Source organism: Thermobia domestica, chromosome 7 (genome assembly GCF_964235325.1).
Source record: "Thermobia domestica chromosome 7, izTheDome1.hap1.1, whole genome shotgun sequence".
In the NCBI taxonomy this organism is placed as follows: domain Eukaryota; kingdom Metazoa; phylum Arthropoda; class Insecta; order Zygentoma; family Lepismatidae; genus Thermobia; species Thermobia domestica.
Genome location: NC_137460.1, coordinates 107,883,980 through 107,909,911, shown reverse-complemented (window position 1 = coordinate 107,909,911; position 25,932 = coordinate 107,883,980). Strand labels below are relative to the sequence as shown.

General features: G+C 33.5%; 2 protein-coding genes across 3 annotated transcripts in view; one reads left to right on the top strand and one right to left on the bottom strand.

The window, feature by feature from the left end:
- LOC145690317 (xanthine dehydrogenase-like) overlaps positions 1 to 18,242 on the top strand; it is a 129,066-nt gene extending 110,824 nt beyond the window's left edge. Inside the window, exons 23-28 of the mRNA XM_081765098.1 lie at positions 4,441 to 4,569; positions 9,247 to 9,374; positions 11,212 to 11,326; positions 13,820 to 14,074; positions 15,875 to 16,042; positions 17,642 to 18,242. Of these exons, the coding sequence (XP_081621224.1) occupies positions 4,441 to 4,569; positions 9,247 to 9,374; positions 11,212 to 11,326; positions 13,820 to 14,074; positions 15,875 to 16,042; positions 17,642 to 17,692 (846 nt within the window). The 3' untranslated portion in view covers positions 17,693 to 18,242. The remainder of the gene's footprint in view (positions 1 to 4,440; positions 4,570 to 9,246; positions 9,375 to 11,211; positions 11,327 to 13,819; positions 14,075 to 15,874; positions 16,043 to 17,641) is intronic.
- Positions 18,243 to 24,777: 6,535 nt separating this feature from the next.
- The window catches only part of LOC145690316 (uncharacterized), a 41,409-nt gene continuing 40,254 nt past the window's right edge, over positions 24,778 to 25,932 (bottom strand). For both annotated transcript variants that reach the window (XM_081765095.1, XM_081765096.1), the window contains exon 6: positions 24,778 to 24,995. In XM_081765095.1, the coding sequence (XP_081621221.1) occupies positions 24,963 to 24,995 (33 nt within the window). In that variant the 3' untranslated portion in view covers positions 24,778 to 24,962. The remainder of the gene's footprint in view (positions 24,996 to 25,932) is intronic.

Genomic DNA, 25,932 nt, shown 5'->3' with positions numbered 1-25,932 from the left:
CTCTTCATTTGAGTTCTGAAGTTTCGTTCAGAAGTAAAAATATAAATATCTCTTGAAACAGTATTGTAACTGTGTATAGTCTATAAAACAAGAAGCGCTTGACAATTGATAACATAGGTGTCTCGTAAGCTAGCAAAATAAGAGATCGCGTGGAGGAACACGAAAATTAGAATTAACCCAGAATTAATTTTACCATTGATAATTTTATATAGATAAAGCAAATCAACAGCGCGGCGTCCTTTGTCAGGGGTACATAGTTTCATTAAATACATTAATTCCTGTCTCGAGTGATTACGTAACCCAGGAATTCTAAATCTAACTAGGACAAGAAAGAAGTTTAGGACCGAGTCAATGCGAGATAGATTAGTAGGTATTGTCATATTCTATACAGATGAATAATATTCAGTGATCGGGGAGATGGAAGCCTTATAAAACATCGTAAGGGCAAGGAGACCTTGTATTTCAGGAAATCTAAAAAGTAGACCAAGTAGTTTAATATCTCTGGACAAGGTCGATATGATGTGATTTACAAAGGATTTTTTAAATCAAAAATAGCATCTAAATCTTTTTGAGTCTAAACACGTTTGATGGGTACATTGTTGACCCACCATATCTGGTGAAGTTCACTCTTTTTTTAAAGAGATAAAAAGAATAGAACATTTTTGGGGTTTAAAGACAGATTCCAGGTAGAGCACCAGTTACTTAACATATCTGTGTCAGCTTGCAGTGAAGATGCATCGCCTACAGAATTAATTACTCTAAAGAGTTTACAGTCATCAGTGAAGATCAAAATATTTGTTGAAGAGGATGAAATGATGCTAGGTAAGTCATCTATGTACAGTAAAAACAAGAGTGGACCCAACACACTCCCCTGAGGCATTCCGGATAAAACAGGACTATACTGAGACAGGGATCCGAAAAGAGTAACGCGCTGCTCTCTCCCTGAGAGATAACAATCTATGAACGAGAGGATCTTGCCATAAATGTTAGATCTATTAGAGAGTTTGTAAAGAAGTAATTTGGTGTTTATAGTATTAAAGGCCTTACATATATCAAAGTACATTACATCAAGTTGAGAGTTAGCCGTGATTCCTTGGACCGCCTGAGTGACTAACACTGATAGATTAGTAAGACATGAACGTCCAGGTAGGAAACCATGCTGAGAGCTGCTTAAAAAAAGGTTTGACAAGTGTTTTAAACATGTTGCACTGTAATTCTCGGGAACTTATATATTCTGAATGTTGCTTTTAGCGTATATGTTGTAAGATAATAATGCACCGAAGAATATTATAATATAAATTATAAAACGGAGTTTTTATGCTCAAGAAAAATTTTTCACTTTTTTTTCTAGATAAGTTAGGCAATATACTCGTCGATTGAAATTTTTCAAATCGCATTTTAAGACTGATTTGATAGTCGGATCTAACTAGCCCTAAAAGAAATACAATTATTATATGAATAAAGATTTAGATGTAATAGGGTCTTCCTCACTTACTTATTGATTTAGTGTATATTAATAGATATGATTTTTAAAAGTTGTCTCACGTTCTTCATTTCTGTTATGCCCAGATTTCCAGAGTAAATGAAATGAAGGGATATGGATATAGTTGTCATTATTATATCGCTTCATTTGTTTTAAAGGGTTTGTTCATAAGCACTTCTCTTTGAGGTAATTGCTAAACATTATCTCAAATTGATGTTTTACCTTTAAAAATGGACTATATCTTTAAATAATTTCTCCAAAATAGCCTTCGACAATTGATTGTATTGTTAATAAGTGAAGTAATGAACTTTTCTTTTCTTTTTTTTAAAGAAAGATGTCAGTTCCAAAAGCATTGTTTAGTTGTACAATTTGAGAAAACTATTCTTTATTATTCATTATATAAATTGACGGGGAAAATACCATCCTTAAATATTTTGTGGACGTAAATAGTTTAATATCTTTATTGTTTGCACTTACGAGTATTCAGTTTTTGCTTTTGACAGTAAGTTATAGAACATTTTTGTCTAAATTTAGAAATAATTTCTTTACATTTAACCGTTATTAGAATATCAGATCGCCTTGCATATCAAATTTTAATAGTTTTCGCTTCAAGAAATGAATTAAAAAAGAGAGAATACTGCTATCTACTGTAATATAACTTTCCTGTAAAGGTCCAAGTTGTAAATGATTATTACAGGAATAATTTTGATTTGAACTACCACACTAAAGTAATGAAGTACAGATTTCTTTCCTTATTTTAAATAATGTTCCAATCCAAGATGTTAATGAAGTTAGATCTGGTTCATTCAGGAAATGAATAAATTATATTTGTCGTGGAATTATCGTGGGACATTAAAAACAAATATCAGATATTTGTTACTATAGATAACAGAAAACAGACCCTTCATTAGGGCCATTGAAATTCTATAATATTTGTCTCAAGATGTTTTAAAATAGATCAATAAGTTATCAAGTCGAGATTTGAAACATATTATATTTTAAACAGATTTATAGTAGCGGCTCTTGAGGTGTCCCATGAAAAAAATATCGCTTCAAATTAAGGGAAGGAAATTTCCCTAATGTTTTAATTCTTGCGTACGAGAATTATTACGTTGGATAAGTTTTCTCCCCATAGTATAAAGCAATAGAAGTGTAATTTTTACCATTGTGAATTATCTCAAGAGGCATTCCATAATAGATGTTATGCTATTGAAGATGAATAGGGCCGCCTGGACATTCAATATTCTTAATCTGCGTTGCTATTTAATTGTCTGAAACAAATCCATGTGAAAGATGCTTGCAAATAGTAAAGCAAGAAAAACGGAGATATTCGTTATAGTCTAAAATTGTAATACTAAATGTAGCTAGATACATAGGCCCGTTTGGATCTTTAAATCATTCCATTATACTGACATATTATCATTTTTTAGACTTCCAAACTATGCTATCCAAACAATTTGTAAGTGTCATAGGTCTTATAGGACGGCTATATCTGTCCGTCTGTCTGTCTTCTTTTGCAATCGATTCAGATCCCAAGAATGGGCTTCATCTATTCAAACCAGGAGTGTTTAAAATTAACTATTTCCAGTTTCAACGTTGATCATTATAAAACAAAACGATAATAGATAGCAATAAGCGTTTTTTAAAAAAATCGATTAAGCATTCCAGGAAAACATACTATAACTACCCGTAACCCTCTACCAAAATCGGAAGTGGTTGAAATTTATGAATACTTCAGGTTTTAATATTCATTTACATAGAGCAAACATAATAAAATATATCGACATGTTTCATCTCCTCCACTAACCATCTGTTAAAATCAGAAGTGGTAGGAATCAACTGTTTCCGGTTTCATAAATACGGTGAATAGTGATAGCTATAGAACAAAAACCATAATAATAGCAATAAGCGTTTTTCTTAAATCGACTCAACGTCTCAAAGAAAGATACCATCTCCACTCGCATTACTCTATCAAAACCGGAAGTAGTATAAATTTACTATGTAACAAGCATCATCTCTCAGTATCTCTGTGTTGCACTCCGAAGTCGTAAATCTGTTTCAGAATTGAGTTCATGTACTTTGGAGGTCCACCGTAGTTTTACAACTGTATAACGAAACTCACTTGGAATTAATTGTGCTTTGGATTATTACTCTCTCAAACAAACAATTGCACTTTCAATTATTATTGTTGTGAGTGGTCTTTAAAGTTATTGTAAAAAGTGACTACTAAAATGTACATTAATGTGTTTCAATGACTTACCTACTGATACATAAAAAATCTAACAAACAATAGCTGCAGATAATTGATAGTTTCAAATTACAATTCATCTGACAGTTTGACTTCTGTTGGTTAGACTTCAAAATAAGTCTAACCAACAGAAGTCTAACCAACCAACCAAGTTTCATATTTTACGGGTAATGTAGCCTTCAAAATAAATTGAAGAAATAAGCTATTCTCCGAAAATAATTCGTATTATTTAATTCAACAATAAATTCGACAATGTATAAAAGATAGTAGCATATTGTCTATAATTTACATATGAAATACGCTATTTTGTTTTGTCGGTGACTGTGCACAAAAATCGTGTGTTATCTCAGGTTATTTCATTAATGCCATATTATTTTTAATATTCCCACCCAAATGTTATCTTACCTTTAGTAAATAAATCTAATGGTTGCTTATATTATTATTGAGATATTTATAGAAAACATCCATGATATAAGAATTAGAATACACGAGGAAGCAAAATATTCTACAGAAGGTACTACACAACTTCTTAATAGAACAAACCGTTACCTAGAGTTAATCATCATGTGAGTAATGATATGTTTCATAAATCTTACTTTCTATTTTTGTTTAAATACACGTTATGATATTTGGAAGTAATACAAATGAAACAAAAAATTTGGTTGACTTAAACATTCTTAACTTGCAAATGTAATATTGATTTTTGCAGGTTGCCAGCAGAGTACTCGGAATTCCTCATTCCTACATTCATATTTCGGAAACTTCAACAGACAAAGTCCCAAATACATCAGCGACTGCTGCCAGTGTTGGTTCTGATTTAAATGGGATGGCTGTGATGGTAAGGAAAATTAATTCAACAACGCTTATCTTTCATTGGCTCAGAAGGGACGGTGGATGGAGTCGAATCACACTCTAAGTAAAATAAAAACTGAATGATCTTATAAATATAGACCAGTATGTGATAGGCATCAGGTTTCTAAAATCATGAGTAAGAAGTGAAACCTCAATGCCTTCCCTACTTTCCTTGATTAGTGCTGAGATTCCACATTTTTTCTTTCATATTCTTTTTCTTACATTTTTCTTTCAAATTTCTTTCACGTTTTCTTTCTCATGATCATTTTCTTTAAACAGGAATTACGAAAATAAGTTTTATTTTGCTCTTTGTATAATTAATGTTTCAGAATGTGCATTTAAAATGCTGCTACTCTCTGCTCTAAGTTTGAGAAAAGAAAGTGTCAATAACAACAGAAACGAACGCAGGTCAGTTGAGATTCTTTAAATAAATTTCCAGACTTCGATCTTTATTTTAGCTTTCATGCTATAAGAACCTGTTTTTAGAATTAATTTAGCATAACTTCCTAATACAAATGTTAAGTTGACCTATCAGTACGAGAATAAGATAAACAAACATTTATTACATACAACCTACAATTTTTTGCGCAGCTATTTCTTTCAACTAAGAAAAACTTCTTTCTCTCTATCTGCTCTCTATCAAAGTTTTTATTATTTTTTTGAGGTAGTTTATATTTGATATTTTTTAAAGATAGGTTGTAATCCACGTATTGCCGAACGTATGTTATCTACTAAAACATTACTTTATTTCAAAAGTGGATCAACAAAATTTGTGTGTACTGTTCAGCTTGGTGACTCAATATCCATTTCAAAACAAGAAAGTGCAAACTGGTTCTATTACATGAAACAATTATACTGTATACAACAATTAATGGCATAATACATACACATAGGCCAGCTGGTGTTTCAAATCATGAGTAAGAAGTGAAACCTCAAGTCCAAATTCTTCCCTGCTTTCTTTGATTAGTACTAGTGATTTCTTACGTACAAAAATTATTGTCTGTCTGACTTAAAAAATAAATAAATAAAATTACTAGTTAAGATTAATAAATGGGATCTCCATCTCATATGACAATATTTAAAATGATTCGTAATAAAAATAACCAACGAAGCTTTCTTTAAAAGGAGTAGAAAAATGTGTTTTCGACTTAGATTAACAAGTGTTAAAATATTCAACTATAGACCAATATATATATATTTTGTTATTGTTGTTGTTCTTGTTGTTCATCTGCACTTTGTCGCAAGCAGATATTTCCATAAGACCACTTAGCCTGAAAAATTTGAACGTAAGAGCCCATAATTTTTTTTTACGACAGTACTTAGGAAACTTATTTTCTGATTTCTGTGAGAAATGGTGTCAAATGTTTGACGAGTCTCCCACTGAAGAAACTTTTAAACAATCTAAGAAGTAATATACATAAAAGAGCAATTTTGAAACTTGGTAGTGAAATGTTTGTTGTGGGAATTAGTTTTCGGTATCTTGGGCAGAAAGTGTTTCCAAATTGCACACTTGTCTGTAAAGTAAGGGAGGAAATACCACTATTATTATGATTTTGACTGATATTGCATAATGGACGTTACGGAATAAGTCATGAAATATGTATCTTTTTATAAGCCCATTTTAATAAATAATCGTGTTCACTATCCATTATATTGCATGTTTTAATTACCGTAGCATTATCAGTTTATGAAAGATGGAATCTTTCTTTTGTAGCTTATTTTACCTTGTTTTCGGCATAGTTGCTGTTAGTACAGAACGAGCGTTATGTCGCCATTATTCCCTCTGTTAGATTGTTACTTATTATTGTACAACATTGACGTTGATGATATGATTTGTCTAAAGATAGATATGACCAGGTTATACAAAGTTGAAAAATTGTTATTTATGCATAAAATAGGTGAATTTATTTCGATTAAAGGCGAAAATAGTCTAGAGAATACGTTCGTTTGGAAAATGTATTTATGAAAATAATAATGTTCTTGTACATAATTTATATGGTTTACCTAACATTGTTATGGTCTTAAGTCTAGGAGAGCGGTGGTTCAGTGGTAGAGCGTTCACTTCCGGTGCGTGTGGTCCCTGGTTCGATCCCAGCTCGCGCCAATTAGACTCTATAGTGGACAAACACCGTGTGCGTGAGTTTTCTCAGGGTTCCCTCGTTTCCTCCTACTTTATTCCTTCCACCATTTCATTCATTTCTCATCATCCTCGTCTCCTTTAGCCTAGCCAGAATAAGCATGGATAAGGACGTAAAAATGAATGATTTCATTTCATTTTTATTTTTAAGTCTAGGAGACTCAGTTGGCAGGTCATGTAACTAGAATGGAAAAAATAGAAACTCTTTCAAAATTTTAACTGAAAACCCAACCATTAGAAAGATTTAGCGCAGATGGAAGGACAAAATTAAAATGGATCTTGAAGAAATTGGAATACAAAGTAGAAACTGAATCCAGTTGACTAAGGACAGAAGTCATTGGAGAATTTTTGAGAATACAGCATTGAATCTCCGGGTTCCATAGGCCATAGGGTTAATTAGTTAGTTATAATTTCCTTACTCTTTTCTTTCTAAGACATTGATAAGATTAAAAATTCCACTTGAATAGATCCAATCAGCGAAACGTTTAGAGGTAATGGACTCTACGGATATAATGTTATTACTTTGCTATTTTTACAAAATATGCAACATAAAACAGTTTTTTTTTAAATAGTATAGTTTTTACTCATGGTATGAGATGCTATGATAAAATAGACCATTTAAGAGAATGCATTACAGTGAGTGGCTGATAAAAAGAGCAGCACAAAATCACGTCAAGGATTAGTTTGAGTTCTTGTTTTACATCCTTCTTACAACACCGTATTTATGACTCATAATACTTATTATTTATGTGGGCTCCGAATTTATGACTGAGACTCGAACCCAGTACAGTTAGTAGGTGCGCAGACCATCATTAAACAACAACCCTCACAAGTATGGCCTTACCCCTTCAGAACATCTCGCCTCTAAGAGAGCTAGATTACCTAACCACGTCACATGCCACACTATCCAGAGATCTTTGAACGAACTAGTAGTAGATTTTTAAATTTAAGTCGCCAATTTTGCCGACATGGTCATAAAATTTTCAAACTAACAGACAATTCGAATACCTTTCCTGCAATTGGGGATAATTGTGTTTGCAGCTGTGTGGTGGATGTATTCTAAAAACGAAAATTGTTGAACGCTGCGCATGATAAAGTGATGTATAGAACACTAGAATTTGTAGAAAATGGCGAAAACACACAACCTTTAATTGACTGATAAACATATACCATCGATACGTTTATGTGGACTGAGGTATATCAATGTGTATTATATTCTTATATTGCTTTACATGAATCTGAACATTGATGATTTTTTAGTACTGTATTTCAAGTAATTTTATACGCAAAAAAATAAATAGTAGTGATTTATTTGTTTTTTTACGTTATCTTGCAATAAGAGAAAATTATATATTGGTTTAAACGTGGGAAGGGTGTGAAGGAAGTAAGTTCAAGTCACAAGATCAGGACGATTTGACGGTATTTTAAAAGCACTTTTACTTAATACTGTATATTATTTGTTTGCATATTTTTACATTACTTTTAAATTACTTAAATTACTTTTAAATTAAATGAGGAGCCGCAGTGGCTCAGTGGTAGTGTGTTCACCTCTGGTACATGGGGTCCTTGGTTCGATCCCAGCTCGCGCCAAGTGAACTTTGTGGTAGACAAACACAGAGTGCGTGGTTTTTTCGGATTTCTCCCGTTTCCTCCCGCTTTCTTCATTCCACCATTTCATTCATTTTTCATCATCATCGTCTCCTTTAGCCTAAACGCCATAACTGTGGGGTGTAAAACAAAGATTTCATTTCATTTAATTTGTTAAAAAATTAAATTACTTTTTCGGTTTGTGATTTGTTAAATTGTGAGAGTACTTACCGAAGTGCTACTATCCGGAAGAAGAATGTCGAACATTGAAAATAAGTGGCAGTTTGTTGAAATATCTAATGTGTTATGCTCGTATCTATTCACACTAATTTCTGTTTACCACCAAAATCAGAAAGTTCAACCGGTGTTAAAACCTGTAAATATACTAGAGAGAGCTCTCTGGTAGATATGTGGTTTAGCATACGTGCCTTTTTTGCAGAAGATCTTATTCAATTCCCAGTGGGAATTCACGTGATTCGGAACCCACGTTAAGCTGTAGACCTATGATTGATATAGTTCCGGTGCGGAAAAGAGACGCTCAATTCCAAAACAATAAATCAACTTTATTTATACTATGGATTAAAGAAGTGATTTTTGTGAATGTTAATATAATGTTCAGTGTAGTCAATGCAAAGTTAAAACGGTAAATATGCCAATTTGGTTTCAACTTCTAAGTAACATTATTATAAACTTCTCGTAGAATATTTCAAGTACTTTTACGTGCAAAAATATCTTCGTTTTGGATTCAGGATTATGTGCTCTTTTGTTTGGATATTTTCTTAACGCGTTTAAAGTATACTTGATTCTTATTCTCACACTCTGTATGTCTAAGATGTGACTAAGACAGTACCGTACATAGTGATTTAATTCAAATCCAGGTTAGAATACAGTGACATAAAAGTATATATGTATTTATATTTTCATTTTTTATCGTTTTAGTATGCATGTCAAACAATTAAGGAGAGATTGGAACCATTCATAGCTGCAAATCCGAAAGGCAAGTGGGAGGATTGGGTAAAATCTGCTTACTTAGAAAGAGTTAGTCTTTCAGCTACTGGATTCTACAGGTAACTGTAATTCTTTTCTGTTGATTACATAACTCAATCCCTTGAAAAAATGTGTAAAGTTATTTTTGATAGCATTGTAATTGCATATTTTTTTCCCCAGTATGCTAACATTCTTAGGAATTATAGCAATAATCTCACTTACTTTAAAATTTGGTTTCTGAAAAAGCCGAATCTATTCCTGGTTCATTTATACTTTTTTGCTTGTAATGTAACATTCTATGGTTTCCCAAAATATTGCCTTTTCCTCCCGGGATACCCTATAATATATATATATATATATATAATATAGATTTTCATTACTTTTTCTCCCTGTACTAGTCACACAATAGAACGTCATATGGAAAAAATAGTATTATGCATTTCTCCTCATTAAACTACATTTTTATTTTCTTCTTAGATTCGTTCTTGTTTGTTACAAATGAACATTATTATTGGTCATAATATTCTCTTTGGTTCATTAAATGCAATTTTGTTTTTAAAAAATGCAAAGTAGGAACAAATGAAATACACAACACCTTTAATTGTTATCATTAATATGGGTCGAGTAGTCTAGTCCTTATCTGTAATAAAAGTCGGAATTTCCTCAAAATTTGAAACTTTCTATAGTCCATTACAACAACTGAAAATCATATCTTAGGGCTACTTACTCAAGTACAGACTCCATATTTTAATTACAGCGATTGATGTCGTTACTTTTTGACATGTCAAATTATACAAACTGTGGTATCGTTTTTGTAAGCCTTTGTGTATGACAACATAAGACTATGTATCGAAGCATTTTTGGGCAAAAGAAACCATAGATTGTAGAGAGGTCATTGGACAGAAAATGAAACTGAAATTAAGTGACACAGAAAATACATAAATATTATGTGCTTGTTCTGCAAAGTGTGATCAAAATTACGGTGAATAATTTTATTAGAAACAAAGTAATAAACTCATGTGGAATTTGATTTAATCTCCTTCAAAGTACTGTCCTTGGCTAGCAATGCACTTGTCCCAACGTTAAATCAATGACCGGAAACATTTTAAGGCTTCTTTTGAAAGGGCGTTCAGCTGCTCCTTCGTGGCCCTCTCAATGTCACGGATGGTGTCAAACCGTTTTCCTGTAAGCATGGTCTTAATGTTATGGAAGAGCCAGAAATTTCGTGGTGCTATATCTGGAGAGCACAATGAATGCGGACAGACAGGAATATTTTTTTTTTTCGGCCAAAAGCTCGCGGATCAAAAGCAAAGTGCGCCTTTCCGTGGTGAAGGAAGGAAGTCAAATTTCCCATTTAATCGGCGCTTAAAATGGTTTTCACGAATCTATACGAGATGTTTTGTTCTTTGGAAAGCTCTCGAATAGTCATTCGCCTGTTTGAATGAATAATTTGTGCTACTTTTTGCATGTTTTCATCAGTTCCTGACGTTGAAGGACGTCTCGATCGTTGCTCGTTTCCAACCGACTCCTTGCCACTTTTGAATCGCTCATACCACTTGTAAACAGCCGCTGCATCGTTATACACTGATTTTGACATTTCCTGAGCTTCTTTGGCACTTTTTTTGCATCTTAGAACAAAAATTAATAATTGCTCGCGACAGACAATCTTAACACGTCTTCACTCTTCTGCCTCTGGAAGCCGACTAACTTGTCACAACTCGTTCAAATTCAACACTGACTGTACAAAAGATTTAGATACCGGGCTTACTAGTTGAAATGGATACAACAGTGATAGATAGCACTGTGCAACTACATTAACCGTACTTTTTGATCACACCTTGAATATTTTGCTTCGAAGTTAGTGCTTATCCTTGTATATTAATAAATTTCTCTCTTGCTTCTTTTTAAAACTTTTAGAACACCTAACATTGGCTACGATTTTGACACTAACACAGGAACACCTTTTAGTTATTTCACATACGGTGTAGCTGTTTCTGAAGTGGAAATTGATTGTCTTACTGGAGATCACCAGGTAAGTTATTTGAAGTTGCTTTTGTTTCACAAATACGATAATACTTTGGAACTGTAAAACTGTCTTTTAAGATTATAAGCCTTTAACTTCTCATTAACGTTATCTATAAGTTTACATCTTTTCTATTTTAAATCAGTGTTCAAAGTAAGACTGAAACCAGTGTGCTAACTTGCTGAGGAATGTTAGCAATCATATCACTTACTTGAAATTGATTCTTGAAAAATACTTTGACTTCCAAGCTTCGGCCCCCTCTCGGAGCCTTGTTCATGGAAGGTAAGGCTAGCTGTATATTGAACAGAGGATAACTAGCCAAGCTGAGGCAGTGGGAGGAATAGAATGCGGATAGAGAGTTCTGAATCTATTGACCGTGTTCCAATCACAAAATTGGATAGGCCTTTGTCTAGCACATACTCAGGTGAACATGCATTACGGCCGTGTTCCATTGTTCACAGTTTCCTCTCTACTGCGCCTTGGCTTAGTTGTGTTGTCTGATGGAGCTGCTACGATAAGAATAAGACGAAGTGACTGCAGCAATTGAAATAACAAGTGTATCTTCACTGTTCTTCCCTACTGAGTCCGTTCCTTTTTATTTCCTCAATGTTTATGTCTCTCTTACTCTATATTTTTATCCCTAGTGTACAGGGTTTCAGCGTAGAACCGGAAGTTTGAAAAGGCAAGAAATTTTCAGCAATCAGAATTTGAAGTAAGATGATTGATTGGAAACAAACTTATAACGTCGACTCACAGAAAATTCTAAAGTTTCAAGGTAGCATTATAGAATTTATATGGAAGCTTGTGATGCTGACCATCTGACGCATAACATTTACTTCTGCTACACCAATGAGTTTGTTGTAAAGTAGAATGAATTAAATAACGATATTAGTTACAGCATATGCTGCAACTAGGATTATACAGACATAAGTATGAATCTAGCTGTTAAAAAGTAGTAAATTATACTATCTTAATTGTTCATAATAATTGTGAATAACAGCACTGATACATTCTAATTAAAGTACACATTCATAAAATACTCACTGAATATAACAATGGTCAAACTTGTATAAGGTAATTATGTTTAAAAGTTTAATAAATGGTGAATATTGAATTTGTCTGGGTGCCATTGTGGCGCAAATTGTTAATGTAGTTATCAGGGCATAGAAAGAAAGAAAACAATATAATATTTAAAGAAGGTAAAGCACATCAAACAGCATCGGTTCATTGCGTTATACTGACTGGGTGAAAGAAGGGGCTAGAGAATTACGGAAAGAGGGCTCAAGAGAAAGAAGAAACTACTCATACCAGGGTGCACTGGCTGTAGAAAATAAGAGAATTGAGAGAAACGAACAAAGAAGGGAGAATCGAATTGAGATACTCTGAAACGTCTAACAAATTAAACTTTTAAAAATGAGATGAGAGGAATTAAATTAATGGGTGAAAAAATGTATATCAAAGAAGTTAGAATGACACAACGGTCAGCAATATAAATAAATAAATAAATAAATGAGAAGCATGTAAATGAAAAAGTATTAAACAGCACAAAATATGTCTAACAAATATTCAAGTACAAGCATGTTCGTTTGTTTATTCAGTTCGTGTTTACTATTTGTACAATATGGATAATATCTTTGTAAGTAAATAGAGTACAATTATCAAGAACATGTTCAAATATGTGTGTAAGTAGGATAGTTTTCTGTTTAAAAAGGAAAATTCAGTATTTTACGCTAGAGATATACGTGGCACTTGACTTAACTTACACAAAAAGAAATTGAACTTTCTTCTACACTGTGCGAGATTCCGCTTCACATAAACCCATATTTCCAGTAGTAAATTCGAGAAGGATCTTTACAGCAATGTATTGTGTGTTATCTGCTACCTCGAATTTAAAACTGTAGTACGATGTATTATTAATGCATTATACAAAGCATTACATAAATTCCATTTTAAATTAAAATAATATTTAAAATGCAGTCTTTATTATCAAGAAGTTTTCTTCAATAACGATTATTGGTCGTTTTCCCAAATCGTCAGTGTTATTTATCGGTTGCTTTTCAGGCTTTTCACATTTTAAGAATGTGCGTGGCAAATATCTGTTACCAGAATTGCTACTATTACATAATCGTTAGCATTAGCCTCAAGACGAACTGTTATCCAATTATGTGTGAAATAAAGAAAAGCATTGAATACAAGATAATATAGTCAAATTTTCCATAAAATGGCTTTCTTGATGTAAATGTTTTCGTTAATACCCATTAAGCAGGAAGCAGTTTATTAAATTTAAAGTAGTAATATAAATACCGTAAATTCACATAGTGAGCGGATGAAAAACTGTTAGTTATCTAAACAACTGTAAGTATAGTTTATACTCAGATGTAACAGAATATTCATGCCGTGGATATTTTGAAGAGTGCGTTTAGGAGATTTCTATAGAAGCTAAAGACAGCTTGGAGCTTGAAGTTTCTAAATTGTGGCAACTACGAATTTTTGCTTTTTCAGGTCATACGCACTGATATTGTGATGGATTTGGGCGAAAGCTTGAACCCCGCTATAGACATTGGACAAATTGAAGGAGCATTCATGCAAGGCTATGGTTTATTTACACTGGAGGAGATCGTGTATTCTCCTACAGGAACCCTATACAGTAGAGGACCAGGGATGTACAAGATTCCAGGCTTTGCTGACATCCCTCAAGAATTTAATGTATCTCTTCTGAAAGGAGCGCCAAATCCAAGGGCTGTTTATTCGTCAAAGGTGTGTGTTTAATGTAATGTATCAATTAGTTGCAAAATAATTTAAGCCATAGTATCGTTTATTAAGTAATCTAATTTCTCTTGAATATCGTTATCTATTTATTTATTTATTTCATTTATAATATCATTATCTATTTATTACGTTTGCCTATGAGTTCCACTCATCATCGCATATTGTCGTGCTTACAAATACTCTGCTACTTTTATTATATACATTATTATGCAGTTATAGATATCAAAACATTTCATACGAAGTCCAATCTTACTAAATAAGTAGTTTAGAACTTGGTCAGTATTTATGTATACTCAGCTTGTCTCAAGTCTATTTTAATATCAACAGCGCTCTGGGCACACTGTGAGCAACCGCCCTCCCGGTTATGACCTTTCAGTCCTAGCAATAATGACAGCTATGGTCGGATTTTCAACGATTGGGCAAACAAGGCAAGTTGACTAGGCCTGTAGAGCTCACATGGGCTGCAAAAGACCAACATTGTTTGGACACGCGGTGAGGGTAGTGGTAGTTGAGGGGCTTCGGTCCATAAATTGCTTAGGGCCGCAAAATGCCTAAATTCGCAGCACATAAGAACAATATTCCGATTTTGGTTAGATTCCGATTCCTTTATCTAAAAGGAATCCGATTCCGACAGCAGCACATATTCCGATTTTGGTTAGAGAGGATTTCTCCCTTAAGCCTCCTTCGAAGAGTATTTCGATTATCTACCATGTACTGACCAGCAAATTCCAGAAATGGTAATCAGCAACCTTAAAATAAATAAATAAACAAATCTGTACTGTTCATGTTGTAATTGCAAGAATTTACATTTATTATTATTATTATTATTATTATTATTATTATTATTATTATTATTATTATTATTATTATTATTATTATTATTATTATTTTTTGTATCATGGACCTTGCTCCCATGAAAACAGTAGATGATGGGTAGGAAGTTTAAAAGTGGAAGAAGAAGCAAGTTGATCCAGTATCCATCTATGATAAAATATAGTCTCATCACTCGTGCGATCAAACTGTTCGCACTCTGCCAAGACTCGTTGCGCTCGCTACTAATAAGAGTACATTGTTATGAATAGTACAGAGACAAATACAATTGACAACAAGGAACGTGTCTCTCATCTTTCGTAATTATTCTAACTTTAGTTAACTTTAACGGTTCGTTTATAAGGTCGTTTTCTGGTTGTTTTTTTCCTTGCACGAACCTTGTGCCTCTGGCACATACCCAGAGTGCCTATTTATAAAAGCAAACATTATCTGTCTAGTGGAATTATAAGTGTGTCTTATTTGCATCTTCTGGCTCATCTTAGACGTGATTTCATTGCAACTTACAAAGAGTAACGATATGTTAAACCATTATAAATATGGAATTTATAGTTCCAGTTGAATAGAGAAGTGAGGAAACATGTAATAACGCAAATTTAATATAATTTATTACAATAAAACGTAATAAAAATTCAATTGGATAAATATTACAAAGCAAAAAAAGAATTTTTCTTGATTCCATCAATGACTCTGTCATAATTGCTTTTCCTGCTATTATTAATCCTCCACTCTATGCTTAATACATGAGTTTTTTTTTATCTATTCTCTTACGTTCCATGTTGAAGCTGTATGTTACAAGACACAACAGGACCTGATTCGTGCGTTGATTCCTTCTGTTCATCATTTGCGTTGTAAATACGAAACAGACCATAACAATAAACCAGTACTGAACATTTAAATTGGTCCTGTTTCTTTTTAAAAATTACTGTTTTAATTTACGCTGTATTCATGTTTATTCAGGCTGTTGGTGAACCTCCATTGTTCCTAGCATCATCTGTGTTCTTCGCAATTCGAGAAGCTGTTGCGGCTGCTCGGTCAGATGTTGGGTTGAAGGATGACTTTCGATTCGATTCTCCAGCCACAGCTGCACGAATACGAATGGCATGCACGGATGAACTCACAAGTAAAGTAAGTTTTGTTTTAGTTGTCGATTTTGCTTTGATCACAACTAAATGTCACACACATACTTTACTTACAAATGTGTTGAAAAAAGTTTCCCATCATTATGTTTATGAATGCATTAGCACACCATCATTTTCAATGTCTGTTTAAAAGAGCAATCCAGATTTCGTATTTTTAGAACGAATTTTTTTTTAGTAGTTCCACCTCTCTCTATATATAAGAAGTTCGGAGTGAGAGAGAGAGAGACTGATTGACTGATCAACACCCAGGCCAAACTGTTTAAGCTACAAAATAAATAAATAAATAAATTTGATCAGGACACAATTTGCAATGTAAGGTACCACTAAGGAAGGAATTTTATTATTATCTTAAAATCTCCATATCTCGGAAATTCTGAAGGTTAGATTCATAGAGTTTGGCATATGGACTTCTCATTTAAAATAATTAGACACACGTTTCAGCATTTTTTAAAAATATTTCCCCCAGAATAGAAGAAAAAGGATGGGCGTTGCAATTGTTATAATATGATGGCTATATCTCGAAACTCCTTAAGATTACAGACATTAGGGATATGAAACTTGGTATATATATTTCTTATTCAAAGCAAGTGGACATGTGCTAATTGTTTGCGGAAATTCCCCTTTTAACGAGAGAAGAGGACAATTTCTATTTTATTTCTCAATATATAAAAATGACTTCGAGGTTGTCAGTCTCGTCATCAGGGGAAAATGTGTGGATCATTTGAAATCAATTTTTGAATAGAGGACTTGGACCGAGATGAGATTTTATCATTTAACTTTGATTGAAATGCGTATTCTAAGGGAAAAAGGGGTTTACATTTTTTGCAAAGAATAATGCCATAAACGTATTCTTAGCGTATGAAGAACGGAAACAGACTGAAATATGAGATGCGAGGCTCTGAGAGTGAACTTCCTAGCTAGCTAGCTATTTTAATATATACAATGAAGGCTAGTGTATATATAAGGCGAATAACAGGTAAAACAACCGAGTCCTTTCTAGTAAAGTTTCAGGAACTCAAATTTACATACCACATACTTACTTATGAGAACATTAAAATAAATCATAATTGTTTTTTCACTACATAGTTTGGACAATATTATTTTCTCCCCAGTTTGTATATTAAAACGACTAAAAGAGGCATTTAGTGGGCTTATTATTGAACCAATTTTTCTTTACCATCAGTAACAAAAGAATACCTAACAAATGTTGGTGATATTCATGAATTAGTAAAATATTAATGTACACATAATATATATTAGTATATAAACTGTTTACTATATGTACAAAACTACGGCTGTTTTTTTCATTTTGTACATTAAGTAACGAAAACAGTCATGATTATCGAAAATAACGTAATAGTTAAAATTGTAGCCTTTAATGCATTTTGTATTGGGTTTGGTTCTTGCGGATTCAGTTTTTGTCGTTGAAAGATAATTCGATACCAGCAACAAATTCTGAACATTGCATTGTAATTTTGATATTAACATTTAATTGATTGTCAAATATATATATACTGGTATATTGTCTTCTTGTTCTAACTAAATAGAGTGTAAATGAATTATAATAATTTTTGATGATTTTTAGTTTCCCGATCCAGAGCCAGGCTCCTACACACCTTGGAATGTTGTGCTGTGAAGAAGGTTATAAAAGAACTAGCTCGGAGAGTACAAGAAACGACATGAAAATCAAGGAAATACTTACGAGCAATGATATGTATATGTTACAAGAAAAAAGCTATTGTTTTATTTGTGATAAATTAGAATATCTTGAGCTTACAAAATAATATTTGTACTATAAATTAAAATAGTAGATGGCTTTAACAATAATTTCAGAAGTAGCAAAAATGTTTCCAATGTTCTACCTCTCAGTAGGATAGTTTAGTTTCGGTAGCTGCATATATTTCTACCCATAAGAAGTAATAATACTTCTGTTACTTGAAAACGTGGAATGCATTAGTAATACAATCATACCTATTGTAAGTACTTCATTACATATTTTTTTTGTTTATCATCATGAATTTAAGAGATAATTATATTTCCTTTATTTTGTATATAAACTTTGTTTTAGTAGTAAAGATGAAATATTTTTATAAGAGTTTTTGATGAATCAAAAAATATATCCAGAATCAATGTTAGAAAAAAGACTATACTATTGTACACTTATATTGAAAAATAAACTTCAATCAAATTAAATTTTTCTTCTTGATTTATCATAGTTATTTACATTTTATAGGCTTTGTTTCATAGAATGTTTTTATGTAACTTAGGCCTGCGATAAACTATAGTGTGCAGTCGCCTCTTGTCAGTCTGAAAGCTCAGATAACATGTTAACTAATCGTGCAATTGGGGATGTCAGAACTGACAAGTTGCGCTCAGGATTTTGTAAACACTGAGTTTGGTAGAGCATAAGGTTTGGGATCTGACCTTGGTTGCGTATAAATAAAATCGAGCATGTACAAAAGAAACAGATTGTGATGTTAAACTGGTTAAAGAGGGTGAGAAAGAATGACTTTCAGGACAAGCTAATCTACTCGCACTTACTTGCAGATCTTGGTATTTCCTCCTCGACGATCCTCACCTGGAAGAAACCGCTCAATAAATCAGTTGAGCACAGGTAGCGACACTTATTAAGGCGCGAAATAATGTCCTGTATCGACGGTACTGGAAAACAATCAGGTGGTATATGCTGGTTAAAAAATTAGCGTCCAAAATAAATCTGAACGATCCAGACTTTTTCACGAGAATAATGGGTGAATTGTAACTAGATACACATCCCCTAATCACACCTTGTTCGAGAAAAGTTTCAACCTGTTTTTTAACTTCTTCTCTTAAGTGGAAGGGAATTGGAAAGTGATTCGTATGAACTGGGACGTCATCTAGCATTTTGATTTCATGTACGTAACCCTTAACCACCCCAAAATCATCCTCTGACCAAGAAAACAATCTCTATACTTCTCTATGACAGAATAAAACATTTGCTTCTGTCTATCAAAAAGTTGAGTGTTAATGTCCACACGCTTAACATCAAAACCAGCAGGAAAGTTACTGTTTTATTGTTTACTGGCTAAACAATGATTTTGAACACTATTTGTATCATTTGGGTAATGTGCACCCGGCCTAATGTCAATAGCAGCACCTAAGTGAAGATTTTTCTCTAAATATAACTTTCCGTTGGTAGGGTTGACTACTCTAATGACGGGATTAGCAGAATCCACTCTAGACTCATTCACAAAACTTTCAGCTTTAGAACAGATTTTTTCATTGGGTTGCAAAATATTCTTTACTCCCACTAAATCGTTAATCTTACGAACAGGCACTGTAACACTAGATTTTGGTGGTAAAGTAACAGATTTCGCCGTTATGAAATACGCTTGCATTAAGTTCTCTGTTTGTTCGAAAACTGTACTTATAGCATGACTCTCAGGTAACGCATATTCAGTGGGTTTCCCAAACCCATGTGAACTACGTGAATGTCTTGGTTAATAGTAACATGTTGAGGAAGCAACCAATCATTCCCCAACAAGACAGAAGATGCAAATTTGTCTACAATTCTAAAAGTATGCGTAAAAGAATAGCCGTCAATTTTGAACTTCAACACAGCTAACGTGTTAGTTTCAAGTCCTTTACCCGAGATGCCGAGTTTCGTGTTAGGATTAAGAAGGCCCCAAGAGCAGATAGAAATTTGACTGCCAGAATCCAACAACGTCTTATTCTCTTTATTTCCAATAGTAATTTTGATACAAGGCAGAATCCTATCCCTAACAATAGGCGTAGTAATAGCGTGTGTCTTGAGAGCGAGTCTCTCTCTATTCCCTAAACTATTTTCTCTATTTAAAACATTACACTCATCGTTACACTTGAATTGAGCCATGTTGCACACTAATGCTTTGTCTGGACAGTGTATACTATTATTTTCGTGAGACGTATTATAATTTTCTTTTCGCCCGTTCTGCCTGTTCTTGACAATAACAGAAGTATTCGTTGGAGAGCTCATTCTGTTATGCATATTATTATTCATATTACTCTTACATACAGACGTACAAAAGGAAGAATAAGAGTTACATTTCTGTTGATGAAGCGGGATGGAATTTACAGACTGTTGATTAGTGCATTGTTTCCCAGCGGATAAGATATCATGAGGTTCTAAAACTGCAGGCTTTTCTTTTCTTTACTGTTGTTCATCAAGAGGAAATGAAACATGAGAATTATCGCGCAACGAAACATCAGCTATCTTTGCTATAAATTCCGGTGTGCTATACTGCAAGATTTGTTCTTTAGACTGCTTTAACAAGCGTCTTATAATTCACAATTAACTTGGTTGACTGTTCTTGTAATAAAAATTCACACAACGCATCAACCAACGTAAACGATTTATTACATGTTAGTTTAAAGTACTGAGGCAATAACTCTTCGACTAGAAAATTGATTTGTTGCTGTATAGGCATGGATTTATCGAAACTAAGCAAGATATCTAGCTTGTCATAAATATATGTCATGATTGGTTCCCCTTCTTTTTGATCTCTAGATCGAATGGTGTGTTCCGTCACCTTCTTAACTACAAAACCTCCAAATAATGTAATCACACGTCTCTTAATGTCTACATACGACAAGTTTACAAATTCGTCTGTCCTAGTTAATGCTAAAAACCACACCAGGACCCCATCCCGTAATAGATGGAAGCACATGACGCTTCTTGATTGCGTTAAACTCGTAAATGACACAGTAAGACTCAAAATATTAAAAAAAAACAAAAAAAAAACGAATGGTATCTTCCCCATACTTGCCGTGAAAAAATGTGGGGCACACACTCGAATCTAGAGACGTAAGTCGAGTTTGTGCCATAATGCCAGAATTCACCATATTCTCTAAATATTTCTAAAAATGATGTGTTTAAAAATACACACAAAAAACAAAATAACACAGCAAATTGAGAGGGTGGAGGGAGGGTGGTAAAACAAATAGAATTTAAGCGAATTCTAACAGTGGGCGGAAAACAAACTAATGCAAAAATGAATCTTAATTATGTTCAGCTAGATAAGAAAAATCGAGGGTTTCAAATATGTGTGCATCCACACAAGCTTATAGCTTATACATAAGGCGTAAGCCTCATAGCATCTCTACTATGTGTACGGCAGAAGATTAAGGGTTAAAACCACATCTCCGCCATGTGCAATCGCCCCTTGTCAGTCTGAAAGCTCAGATAACGTGTCACCTAATCGTGCAATTGGGGATGTCAGAACTGACAAGTTGCGCCCAGGATTTTGTAAACATTGAATTCGGTAGAGCATAAAGTACAGGATCTGACCTGGGTTGCATGTAAATAAAATCGAGCATGTACAAAAGAAACAGATTGTGATGTTAAAGGGGTTGAAGAGGGTGAGAAGGGAATGACTGTCGGGATAGGTTGATCTACTCACACTTACTTGTAGACCTCGGTGTCTCCTTCTGGATGATCCTTCCAATGGGTCGATGTTCGTCCATCACTCTCTCTCTGGTGTGCTGGGCGTCCAAGTGGTCGTGAATTAAGGGTCAACGAAGTTCAAGCAGGAAACCAGCATTGCAAAGACGGTAAATTCAATCAAAATCGAAATTGTTATTCAGCGAACTATCCATCGTAGTCCACAGCTATAACGTTAGCTAAGACAAAGTGCTCTCTAGGCTAGAGCAAATTAAAACTTATCGTAAGCTCGGAATTGTAGCCCGCGTTCTTACATGTTGACTCGTCTCCAATTCAACCCGGACCACCTCTTCCAAAAGTCTCTCAATGGTTTTGTTCGATGTCTCTTCCGGGTTCATATCCTGGATCGTTGTGTTTCTTCGGTGACGTGGAAAAGTGCATACTCATAGATTAACCAAAGGTGAGGTGATGATAGGAATACTGACAGGGAAACAATCTGTTGTTTTTATTGATTAAGAAATTACATATGTAGGAAAGAATGAACAGACAGCAAGAAAACTTCCATGTAGGAAAAGTAAATGAACTTTAGAAAACAATCGAAAAGTGATTCAACATTAAACAAACGATAATGCTTTTCACTGCATTAAATTTTAAAATAAAATGTCCCAAAGTCCGAAATAAAATGTTTCATTATATGTCCAAATACACATATCTTCACAATAGGATAGACCCTACGATTTATCTTTGGAAAAATGTTATGGCATATCTCGTAGGAAATCCTGTCTGACTTGATTATGGAGAAGTTCAACATGCATTTCTCACGATGCAGCGCCCACATATTTGTATTTCTTGTGAAATGTTCTTTCAAAATTATATTACACTTCACAAATTTGCGAGATCTAAAGTAGGATAGCATCAGGAAAACTACGGGCATGTTTAGCAATTGTTAAATTGCACACCTCTGAAAAAAGCATATTTTCTCTCACCAAATGTAGCTTAAATCGAAATCTTACGAATTTGTTTTCTGAAATAGAGCGTGCTCTAAATAAGATAAATCTCATAGGATCGTTCAGAACATAGAAATAACATGCGATCTGATGCCATACACGTTGAGATTTTGACTCTAGGAAAAATGTAAGAGATTTCCTAGGTTCTATCCTATAGTTATGGCGGGCTTTACAGATGAGGAAAATTACTCATGGCACCGTCTTATTAAAGTATATCAGTGGAAATTGGACCCATCTAAAAGTGTGTTGCAATCATTGCTGCTACCTTCACAAAATAACCAAGTATAAATAGGAACCAAATTAGATCACAATTCATCATACCTTGAAGTTTGAGATTTTTTGTCATTATCATATCTAATAATAGAATATAATAGAGTTTTATTATTACAATATGAATTTAAGTAATATCAATATGGCAAAAGTTCTAAAACATTCTTTATGTTTTAAAGACTGGAAGTTCGGGCAGGGAGAGGGAACAGAAGTATTTACAGTTTCTGTGATCGACATACTGAAAACTCACATTATTGTAACTTTTTTGTTAGGAAGGAATCATTTTATGTCCATACAATGGAAAAAAGATTTTCCCATGCTTCACTAAATTACAATTTAACTCTATCCATTACAACTCAGAAACATATTACATAAAACACTTTCTGATCAGAGCTTAACACACTTATTTATTAAAACTAAATTGAAGTAGTTTCAAAAACTTAACGTTATCTTCGTCAGGAAATAATGCTAGCCCCGTCTATTCTTCCAAGTTTGCCCGGTCGCTCCTTTCTTTCCTCTTCTATAATTTCCAGCTATTACAGTTTCGTCATCGGTTAAGCGATCCTGGATTCCCATTTATACTGTCAACATCGTCTTTTCTAGTGTCGTCAAGTACTATTAGAACAAATAAGAAGCAGGGTTGATTATCATCACTCGTAGCTCATACCCTTTTTAAACCAGCCAAAATAACCTTGCTACCGTGCTTGGGTGTCGTCTCGTCGTGAATACTCTGTTTGCGTTGGTTTCATAGAATTTTGCTGAACGAATCGTCATGTCACCAAAAATAAACAAAAAGACAGAAAATTGGCAAAGCCCAAAGGAACATCTCGAACGGAGATAAGAAAAGGAGAGTGCATTCCGACATAGGTACATCAGAAAAAAACTGAGTATCATGATCAGTTTTCTCAATGATGTCCTCGAGTGTATTGCTCCTGAAGCTTCTCGTTTGGCTCATTTCAGCACTCAACTATAATCAGTCGAGAAATCTAGAAAGTTGTACTTTTTTTTTCAGTGAACTTGCCAAGTACGCTGTTGGGGTTGGTACCAACCAAAACTGTTACCAAGTACACCAGCTCTAAGTAAAAGGCCATTTCCAAGAATATCATTTCAAATGGTCTTTGTCATCACAAAAAATTCTTATTAAGACAAGTTGTTGAAACTGTAAAACTTCATTTTAGTTTTAATAAATATGTGTATTAAGCTCTGATCAAAAAATGTTATTTATTAAATTACAGTTATATCAGCATTGCCTCAGAAATTTTGTAATGATTTTAAATTTTGTAATATTTAACTAAGTTTGTAATTCTCGGACAGCAATCGACAGTGAGTGTGGAAGCGATTGACATATAACGTTCTATCAATATTTAACCAGCCGATAGTGAAATACAGTAGTGTAAGTGTTGTGGAGCAGAGTGCAATTCGGAATGGTGGTCGTAATAACTTCGTTCTTTGTGATGGACACATCAATGCTGAGAAAATATTTAGGTATAACTACATAAGGTGCTTCCTATCACTGAAACAGGTGAACTATCGCGGGACGCCTCGCAATTCATGGGTGATGGAGTACTATGTCATAGGGCAAAGTTTGGCTACCCGCTTTAAGAGTGCATAATGTAATTTTTTTCATTTCACTACATTTAGGTTATTCTACGCCTATTTATGATCAAACAAGATATAAAACTATAAAATACATATTTTTTCATTCGAATTGTTAGATTTAAGAAACTTTCTAAATAAAATTTTACGCTACCAATAAATAAAATAAATGGCTACAATAATACATTATAATAACATAAGCATTACATGAAGTGTAATAATTTTGAACTTTTATTTATTCAGACGATAGCTGTGCTATTATCAAGATGATGGCGTTATTAAACTTTTTTAGCACACGCACCAAGCTCTTTCAATACGCAATAAGCAATAGAACATTTGTCGCGAAAGAAAATAGCTGTGTGGCAGTTATATGTATAGGTCCCTTTTTCAAAACAAGGTAGTATCGAATACAATTAATAAGTAAATGAAACAGTGTATTATCAATTTATGGTTTTAAGTTGAATTTATTTATAAAATCTCAAGACAAAGTGTTAAAATTTACACATAATCTAGCATTACTTTTTATTTCAATGAAAATACGAAAAATATAAAAAATTACAACTGGATTAACAACATTGTCTTTTTATCATTTATGTGCCTCTTCTTTTATATGATGAAGTTCTCCCTCCAAACGGTTATTCTCTGACATTCCTATGACGGTTTGCCCACTACAACAAAAGTAAAAGAAAGAAAGGTAATCAACTTCAGGACTGTCAGTCTAAAATGTATCCATTTCTTTTCCTTAAAGCAGTTGCAGATTTACAATTCTATTCATAAGTATCCAAACATTTTTCTGTTCTCTTTTTTTTATTTAATTTATTTCTCCCAACTTTTCTCTTTGATAAATGTTCAAATAAAAAGTACTTACCGTATAGAACTTCTGTGTTCATTTTGAGGGGAGGATTGGTTTTCGGTTCTTAAAACAAACCAGCTTTCAATTGTCTCTTGCTTTACTTTTCGCTGAGCATATAGAAGATTGTTTCATCCTTATGATAGTGAATTGCTCCCGTCTGCGTTGGCTGTAAAATCCTTCTTCCATCGTCGATCACGTTCAAGACGAGAATCATGGCGTTGGACGATTGCACCGACATCAGACGTTCCATTGAAGGAGGCTTCTATTAATTACAGTCTGAACCAGTTTAGCCCACTCGTCCGTGAAGTGTTGATATTCCATTTTAATAGGTCAAAGGTACAAAAGTTCATAGGCGGGGCGATGCATTTTATGTAATTTAACTAACAGGGATTTGTTTAAATGGGATAGCTTTGATACTTGTCTTTTGTTATTAACCTGCATCTAATTATAAATGACGTGCGAAAAGGGACGAAGATCTTCAACGAAGATTATCAGAACCCTGACGAATTTAAACTTCACGAAGAAGTAGTCTTTCGGTTATTATTTTTTTCTTCTAACATGAGTTCTAAAGAATATATTAGAATTCATTTGCGCTTTGTAGAAACGTAGATGGGCTATTTAATACCAATAGGCTATTTTATACCTTTGGGCTTTTTAAAAATAATATTTTACAACACAATACTTCAAATATATTGTATTATTTTAATATAAATTGAGTTTATGTTACTAACATACTATTTAATTTTATATTT